This window comes from Benincasa hispida, chromosome 8 (assembly GCF_009727055.1).
Source record: "Benincasa hispida cultivar B227 chromosome 8, ASM972705v1, whole genome shotgun sequence".
NCBI classification, from domain to species: Eukaryota; Viridiplantae; Streptophyta; class Magnoliopsida; order Cucurbitales; family Cucurbitaceae; genus Benincasa; species Benincasa hispida.
Window position 1 is genome coordinate 27,183,827 of NC_052356.1, and position 8,765 is coordinate 27,192,591.

The window sequence follows — 8,765 nt, forward strand, 5'->3', positions numbered from 1 at the left end:
TAAGAAGATATATCACACTTGACGATGCTTATTATTATTGCATGGTAATAATTTTATTATTTATCTTTTTTCAGTTATATTATATCAATATTATTTTATATTAGTTTTTTCTTCCAACAGAATAGTTTTATTCAAGATGTACAACAATATTAAGTGCAACATAATTTACTAGATCTAGGTTCAATGTGTGACTGATATGTTGTAAGGGTAGAAAATATAGTTCAACAAACACGTAGACTTAATCTTACCGACACTGATAAACGCCAACGACAACTTACCGAGAATTTTCCATAGCAACACATTGACCCAGAACCTTATGTAGCTAATGATTCAATTCTAGCTTCTCCTGAATATTTACTAGGAGTTCAAGCAGACATCACATTGAGTTCTGGTCATTAACACGAGTATTATGCATATGATGAATTTTTCTGATTTCATGTCACCCAACAAGATATTGATAATATAGTTTATCATCAACAACACTTTGAGGTTCCTGTAGCCTATCTAGTTACTTTGAGGTTCCTGTAACTTGTTTGGTTGGTGTGAGAGAAGACGATCGCCGTGTGGCATATGAGTTTTTGTTGACTTGTAATTAATAGTTTTGACTTTAGATGTATTTTTATTAAATATAATTTGATAAATCATTTTTATTATTATGGGTCAAACTACATGTTTTTAATGTTTAAAACATAAAAAAAAAAAACTAAACTCCATTTTTTAGGCAACATTTTAAATTTAAATTTAATTATTTTAAAAGGCTTATTTGTGGACATGGTCCATAGTTTTACCTTACTTGTGGACCGGTCCAGGTGTCATGTCTTGTGGCAAATGACATGGACCAAAGTTTGACAAAAATTGGAATTGAAGAAACTCGTGGATCCTGTATATGATTTTTTTACCCATTTTTGTCTATACATTTTTTTCTATAACCACATTTTTTTTAGAAACATTTTTCCATCACCCTATTTTTGTCAACTTTTCTAAAAAAACTATTATTTGTGGAAATTAAACCTATTTTTATCAATACTTAATTAAATAATATTATTTAAAAAATTCAAAGTTCGTGGATTAAATTATTAATTTCATGAAAATGTATATATGTAAATTCAAGGCTTATAATAGGCTTTTTAAAATTCAAGAAACTATTAAACGCAGATAACAAAATTTGCTTTTAGCGTCTATTAACAAATTGAACAAATGAAGTGCCAAACTCACCTAATTTGAAAAGAAAGGGATTTTGATGGAACCGTCAAGATTGATGAAAGAGTGAGTTGGTTCGATCCGACGGCTAAGAAAGTAAGGGGCCACGGTTGATGGTTTAAACCTCAGCTGTATCCAAACCCATCCTCCTCTTCTATCTAGGGTTTTCCCTCACTGAACTTTCGCCAACAGTTCTCTTTTCTACGAACACCTCGCTATCTGACTAAAGTTTTTTACCCTCACCCAATTCGATTCGCTTCCTGGGGCTTCCCAAACAATCCGCTTCTGTAAGTTTGCTTCCTTCTTTCTTCGAAAAATCTTGCAATTTCTGATCTTTTACTTTCATTTTTGTAATTTGTTAGTTTCGCATTTGAATTTTCTGCGTGTTGGGAAAGTGGGAGAGGGGGTTGTTTTCTTTTTTTCTTTTTTTTTTTTTCCTTTCGATTTTATCTATATATGGGGAAATCCGGGACTCGAAAGAAGAAGGGTGGTTCGAATCATGCTTCTTCCGCTGTTAATTCGACTCCAAATGTTAATGGGGGTGTTGATTTGGATTCTTCCATCTTTTTGAAAAGAGCCCATGAGTTGAAAGAAGAGGGTAATAAAAGGTTTCAGAATAAGGATTATGTTGGTGCTCTTGAACAGTATGAAAGTGCACTTCGTCTTACCCCTAAAACCCACCCTGATCGAGCTGTGTTTCATAGCAACAGAGCGGCTTGTTTGATGCAAATGAAGCCAATTGATTATGATACTGTTATTTCTGAGTGTACCATGGCCCTCCAGGTCCAGCCTCGATTTGTTCGTGCTCTCCTTCGGCGGGCTCGTGCTTATGAAGCCATTGGGAAGTATGAAATGGCAATACAGGACGTGCAGGTCTTGTTGCTTGCTGATCCTAACCATCGGGATGCTCTTGACATTGCACAGCGATTGAGGGCTGCTGTGGGACCTCGCCAGGAGGCTCAACAGGACCTTCAGAGCCGCCCGTCACCTGCTGCTTTAGGTGCCTCGGCGGTTGGTGCTCCAATTGCTGGCTTAGGTCCATGTTTGCCTACTCGACCGGTTCAGAAGAAGGCAGGAGCCTCCATTGGGGGTGCCACAGTACTTCTAAATAGTAAACTGGAAAAGCATCAAGGCGTTCTACCTACTGAAAATGGCCCTACTGAACCTAAATTGCAATTTCCCAAAGTAGTTTTGAAGCCCTCAAGTAGGCCTTCAAAATCTCCTAATTTAAGTGAAGATAAACTGAAGGAAGATTCACTTTCTTCACTGTCATCACATGCTCAAAGTCTACACCAAGAACCTAAGGTTCAGTTGAGGCCTTTGAAGCTTGTCTATGACCATGATATAAGGCTGGCCATGATGCCAGTGAATTGCAGATTCAAAGTCCTTAGAGAGATTGTGAGCAAACGTTTTCCCTCATCAAAGTCTGTTCTGATCAAGTATAAGGATGCAGATGATGATCTGGTGACAATAACCTGTACAAGTGAACTTAGACTGGCGGAGCTTTGTGCTGATAGCTTTGTTCCTAAGGACCCTGAAGTAGATAAACCTGCTTCATTTGGAATGCTTAGATTGCATATTGTAGAGGTGAGTCCTGAGCAAGAGCCACCTTTGTTGGAAGAAGAGGAGGAGAAACCTGTCGAGAGTGAAGAATCCAAGGGAGATGACAGTGGGCACGTTTCACCTCTTGGGGAGTCTGTGGCAGAAGCTACTGATTCTGAAAATGATAAGATAGAGAAAGAAGTTCTGAAGAAGAAACCAGGAGCTGTGGAAGATCCTGAGTGCAAGGAAGTTGAGATGGATGATTGGTTATTTGAGTTCGCTCAACTTTTCCGAACCCATGTTGGTATCGATCCAGATGCTCATATAGATTTGCATGAGCTTGGAATGGAGCTCTGCTCTGAGGCTCTTGAGGAGATGGTTACTAGTGAAGAAGCTCAGAATCTTTTCAACAAGGCAGCATCAAAATTCCAGGAGGTTGCTGCTTTAGCTTTCTTTAACTGGGGTAATGTTCATATGTGTGCTGCAAGGAAACGCATTCCTCTAGATGAGTCATCTGGAAAGGACATCGTAGGGGAGCAGCTTCAAACTGCTTATGAATGGGTGAAGGAGAAGTACACCCTTGCAAGAGAGAAATACGAAGAGGCGCTTTTGATTAAGCCTGACTTTTATGAAGGTCTATTGGCCCTTGGCCAACAGCAGTTTGAAATGGCTAAACTTCACTGGTCTTTTGCACTAGCTAAGAAAATAGACCTCTCAAGTTGGGATTTTACAGAAACACTTGAGCTTTTTGACAGTGCAGAGGAGAAAATGAAAGTAGCAACCGAGATGTGGGAAAAATTGGAGGAGCAGAGGGCAAACGAGCTGAAAGATCCAACTTCTAGCAAGAGGGAAGAATTACTGAAGCGACGAAAGAAACAGGCAGGTGGTGCAGACAGTGAAATGCAGGGAATAGGTGGGCAGCTTGAGGTTTCAGCAAATGAAGCTGCAGAGCAAGCAGCACTAATGAAATCCCAGATCCATTTATTCTGGGGCAACATGCTCTTTGAGAGGTCCCAAGTTGAATGTAAAATAGGGATGGGAGATTGGAAGAAGAACCTCGATGCTGCTGTAGAGCGCTTCCGACTTGCTGGAGCTTCGGAGGGAGACATTTCCCTTGTTTTGAAGAATCATTGTTCGAATGAAAACGCTTTGGAAGGCAATGATAAGAAGAGTCTAAACATAAACGGCAATGTGAATCAAGAAAAGGAAGTTATCATTAAGGAAATCGATCAATCATCATCTGGGTAGCTGATAGAAATGATGCTACCACATTATATTGACCATAGTGTTGAAACCAATTGCTGAAATTCATTACAACGAACCAAAGAAAGGAAATCACATTGTTTCAGCCAGGCATTAGGATGACTTCCTTCGACGAATGCTTGACACTCGTAGTGGCCATGTAGTTCATTGGGGCAGGTTATGAATTCTGAGTGGTAACTTTCTTCATCATTTCAAAAGTAATCAAATAATTTGTCTGCCAATTGATGATATTTATCTTGAAGAAACGAACTGATTCTGGTTTTGCCTCATAACTTTTCCATTTTTGTGGTCAGATTTTGTTCGCATATATTTATATATATATACTTTCCTCCATATTCTTAATGAGCTTGTCACTTCATGTAATATCCTAACTGTGGCTGTGGCTGCAACTGGAAGGAGGATGGTTTTCGTTATTTTATGAGGTTTTTCCATGACAGGCAATATGCAGAAGCTTTTTACCTTAGTCTTTTCCATCACGACATTTTTAAAAGAATGGTTCAATTTCTGTTGTTTTAATGGCTAATTGTGTGACATTAAATGAAGTAATGTACTGTACCATTCACATATACAGAGGTAGTTCTTTTAGTTGAGATGAGGATTCTGTTGTTAGCAATGCAGTTCAATTTTACTTGGAATTGAATTGTCTGCAGATTCTTGGTTAATGGATCTTTCTATTTGAAGAATACTATTAATTAATTACTATTGGGTCTTTTTTTTAATCTAGGAAAAATAGGTTTTTGATTTAAAATGTCAGAGTTTCAGGCTCTGTTATCCAAAAAGATGTCTTAAAATTGTATGTAAAATAGGGAACAAATGCCCTATAATTTATCTCCTACAGTTTAATTGTACTTATAAGTTGAATTTCATTAAACAATTGTTTGCTAAATTAATACCTTTGAACTTTCAAAAACTTAAAAAATATCTTTAAACTTAAAAAAAAATTGAAATATACCTTTGTCGTGTTTGTGGATGAAAATTGGTAGTTTTTTGTTTCAAAGAATTTCTTGAACTTTCAAAAGTTTTAAAGATTAAGTATTCTTAACGTTAGTATTTTGAACATAAATTGTTGATACTCATCTAAAAAATATCAACATAAATTGTTGATACTCATCTAAAAAATATCACTGAACTTTTAAAAGTTTATATTAGTCTATAAAAAAGTTGAAAAATGCTTTAGTGCAGTGAACAAATTTTAATAAAGATGATAAAGATATATATTTTTTTCCATATAGGTTGTCTCAATTTTCTCTTATTTGTTTAATTCTTGATCCAATTTTATCACGGCCAAAATATAAAATGAAACTTAAGTTAAAAGCACAAAATTTTAAACAATTATAAAATAAAAATCTGTCCTAAAAGCTTACAAAAATGATAAATAATCAAATACAAAAAGAATGTATTTGACTATTATCACGTAATAATCAATTGCTAATGTACAATTTTGATCAATTTTAACATTTTTTTAAAGAGAGATATTGGAAGTTGACGTATTTTTGTAATGAGGTATTAACATTCATTATCTTTATATCAGTAAGTCTTTTTTTTCTCAATAACTTTTCTTTAAGTTTTAAAGTCATTTTTGAAACAAAATATTAACAATTTCCATCTAAAATTAACGATAAAAGTATTTTTAAACTCTTTTTGAAAGTTTAAAGTTATTTTTAGAACTTTTGAAATTTTATAAGGTATTTTTGACACAAAGTAAAAGTTTAAGAGCATTTTGTATAATTTAGCCATAATTTTCTTAAACTTAAGACATTTTCAAAATTAGATAATAAAATTATGACCAAGCCAAACGTGGGCTTGGGATTACATCAATTTTGTCAGAGTTTTCATATTCTCTAATAGCTCTCTAAACTTTTAACTTTGTGTATAATAAGTCACTGCTAAATTAATTATGCATTTAAAATAATTTAGATAAAAAAAATTTAGGCTGAATTATAAAAAATTCCCTTAAATTTTGCGCTTCGTGTAAAAAATGCACATAAACTTTCAAAAGTTTGAAAAATACTCTTAAACTTTAAAAAAGAGTTAGAAAATACCTTTACCATTAAATTTGGATAGAAATTGTTAATGTTTTGTTTCAAAAATACGATTGAACTTTCAAAAGTTTAGAAAATACCCTTAAACTTGAAAGTTAAAAAATGCCTTTACTATTAATATGTGAACAGTTACCTTTAATACCTAACTGCAAAAATACATCTAAACTTAAAAAATGTTGCATTAGTAACCTTATCTTTTCAAAAAATAAAAAAATAAAAAATGCTTTTACCATTTGTTTACATGCATTACCTCTCCGCTTTCTATTTCATCTATCTCTCCTATTTCAATCTATGATCTAAAATTTCTTTATTTTCTCTCTCTCTTACTCTCCTTCTAGTTAACTATTTGATTTTTTTATCTCATTAAAAACAAGGTTAAAATATCATTTTGGTCCTCATATTTTTAAGTTTGTTTAATTTTTGTTCCTATACTTCAATTATGCAAATTCTGTCTCCATACTTTCAATAAATCTTAAAATTAGTCTTCCAAAGTCTTTTTTTTTTTTTTTTACCAAAATTGATTAAGTAATAACAATAATTTTCATGCAAGGAATTACATTATGTAAATATATTTTTCAAAATTTATTGTAAAAATACTATAGATAACAAAAAGGTTTTTAAAACATGAACAATAAATCTTCATTGGGGACTAAATTTAAGATTTATTGAAATTATAGAGATTAAAATTAGACAATTGAAGGTATAGAGATTAAAATTGAATAAATATCAAAATATAGAGATCAAAATGATATTTTAACAAAAAAAAAAAAAAATTTGTCCCCTAGGAGGGATATAAATCATAACGAAAAGAAAAGGAATAATGAAAATATCAAAGGGATCTTAGGACTTATATGTTTTAACAAGGATGTACTTCAATAGTTGAGTGTTTATTAATAGGTAGATAAATCATTTTCGTATTTTGCTATTTATCGTTTTAGTAAATTTTAAGGAGAGATTTTGATGTTTGAAATTTTGTAAGATTTTATGGATTTTTATGCTTTGACTTGAAACCTTGGTTTATATTTTATTGTGAGAACATTTGTATAAAAATTGGACAAAGGGGAAAAATGAGATTAATGAAAAACAATGATATCTTTATAATTTAATTTTGAATTTTCTCTTTTTTAACTCAAAGGAACTTCAAACAAGATAAACACTATACTAACGGTAATTTTAAACTTTTTTTTGTATGACTAAGAGTAATAATGCAACATTTTGAAAGTTAAAGGATCTTTTGAAACGAGTATTAACGATTCATGTTTATATATTAATAGTGAGAGTATTTTTTTAAGGGTTTTTTTTTAATAAATAGCTTAAGCATACTTTTGAAACTTTTGAAACTTTTGAAAATTCAAGGGTATTTCTGGAATAAAACATTAACGATTTCCATCTAAAACTAACCGTAAGATTATTGAACTTTTTTTTTTTAATGTTTGAGGATATTTTTGAAAATTTTGAAAGTACAAGGGTATTTTGGACAAAAAGTATAAAATTTAGGGATATTTTGTATAATCTAGACAATGTTTTTATTTTTAATTTAAGTATGTATTTAAAATATTGAAAAAAAAACACCTTCTTGGTCTTTATGTTTTCAGTAATAAATGTATATAGACCTTGAGTTTTTAAAATGTACCTTTTTAGTAAATGAGAAATTTGTACGGATGGCCCCTATTTAGAGACCTACACGAAATTTGGTCTCACTTAAAAAATGCTTGAAATTTGGCCTTCTACTTACATCAGCTATGTGTGAAAGTATCATTTTAACTTCAAAATGCGCACAAGACCAGACGTGACTTAGATTTCTCGCTCTTTTCTCTCGTTCCTTCATCTCGTTTTCCAATTCACGTTGCTCTCCTTCATTTTTTCCTTGATTTTTCCCTTCTTTTGAATTCTTCCTTTTGTTTCTTCCTATTGCTTCTTCCTTTCGTTTTTTCCTCTCGCTTCTTTCTCTCATTCTTCCTCTAGCTACTTCCTTGTCAATTTTGTAGATTTTTCCTTTGAGTTTTTTTTTCCTTCATTTGAATTCTCACTCTCGTTTTTTCCTCTCGTTTCTTAGTCTCATTCTCGCTTCTTCTTCTCATTCTGATTCACGCTCTAACTTAGATCTTTTATTCGAGAAGAAGAAGACGACGTCGATATAAACAGAAGAAATCATCGAAAAAGCAAGGCAACTAAAGAAAAGAGGTTGAAAGAAAATCTTGCCGGAAAAACGAAAAAAGAGAGCGACATAAACACAAATCACTAGAAAAGAAAAGAAAAAAAAATCGCTGAAAAACAAAGGGTGTCATAAATAGAAGAAAGCACCAAAAAAAAGAAAAAAAGAAGAAGAAAGGCAAAAAAAAAAAAAAAAAAAGAGGAAAAAAAGAAGAAATTTCTGCAAAAGAGAGAAGAAGATGGAAGAAGGAATAATGGTTAAAGTGGTAAATTCACAAGGTGATGACATCAAAAGAAGACCTAAAATCAAGTAAATTGAAAAATAACCAAATTTCGAGATGGACTCTAAATAGGAGCTATTGGTATCAATTTCCCTTGGTAAACCCTCCCTCTTCTTACTCTCTCATTCCTTCTGATCTCTTTTCTGTAACTCACTTGCAGGGACTCCCTCCCTCCCTTTTGTAACTCACCATGTCCCCACCCCTCTTTCCCCTAATGGCTTCTTTGCTTCTTCACACATGAAACTCCATTGTTATATAAGATACACTAATTAAAGGGCAAAAA

At 32.8% G+C, this 8,765-nt stretch overlaps 1 protein-coding gene across 1 annotated transcript; it reads left to right on the top strand.

Annotated features, from left to right (window-relative positions):
• Nucleotides 1-1,340: 1,340 nt before the first annotated feature.
• Nucleotides 1,341-4,571, top strand: LOC120082990 (protein CLMP1). The gene has a single exon (XM_039038448.1). The coding sequence runs from the start codon at nucleotides 1,657-1,659 to the stop codon at nucleotides 3,988-3,990; it is 2,334 nt and encodes a 777-aa protein (XP_038894376.1). The 5' UTR covers nucleotides 1,341-1,656; the 3' UTR covers nucleotides 3,991-4,571.
• Nucleotides 4,572-8,765: the final 4,194 nt, after the last annotated feature.

Coding starts and splice junctions, on each gene's coding strand:
- LOC120082990 (XM_039038448.1), top strand. CDS start 1,657: ATGGGGAAATCCGGGACTCGAAAGAAGAAGGGTGGTTCGAATCATGCT.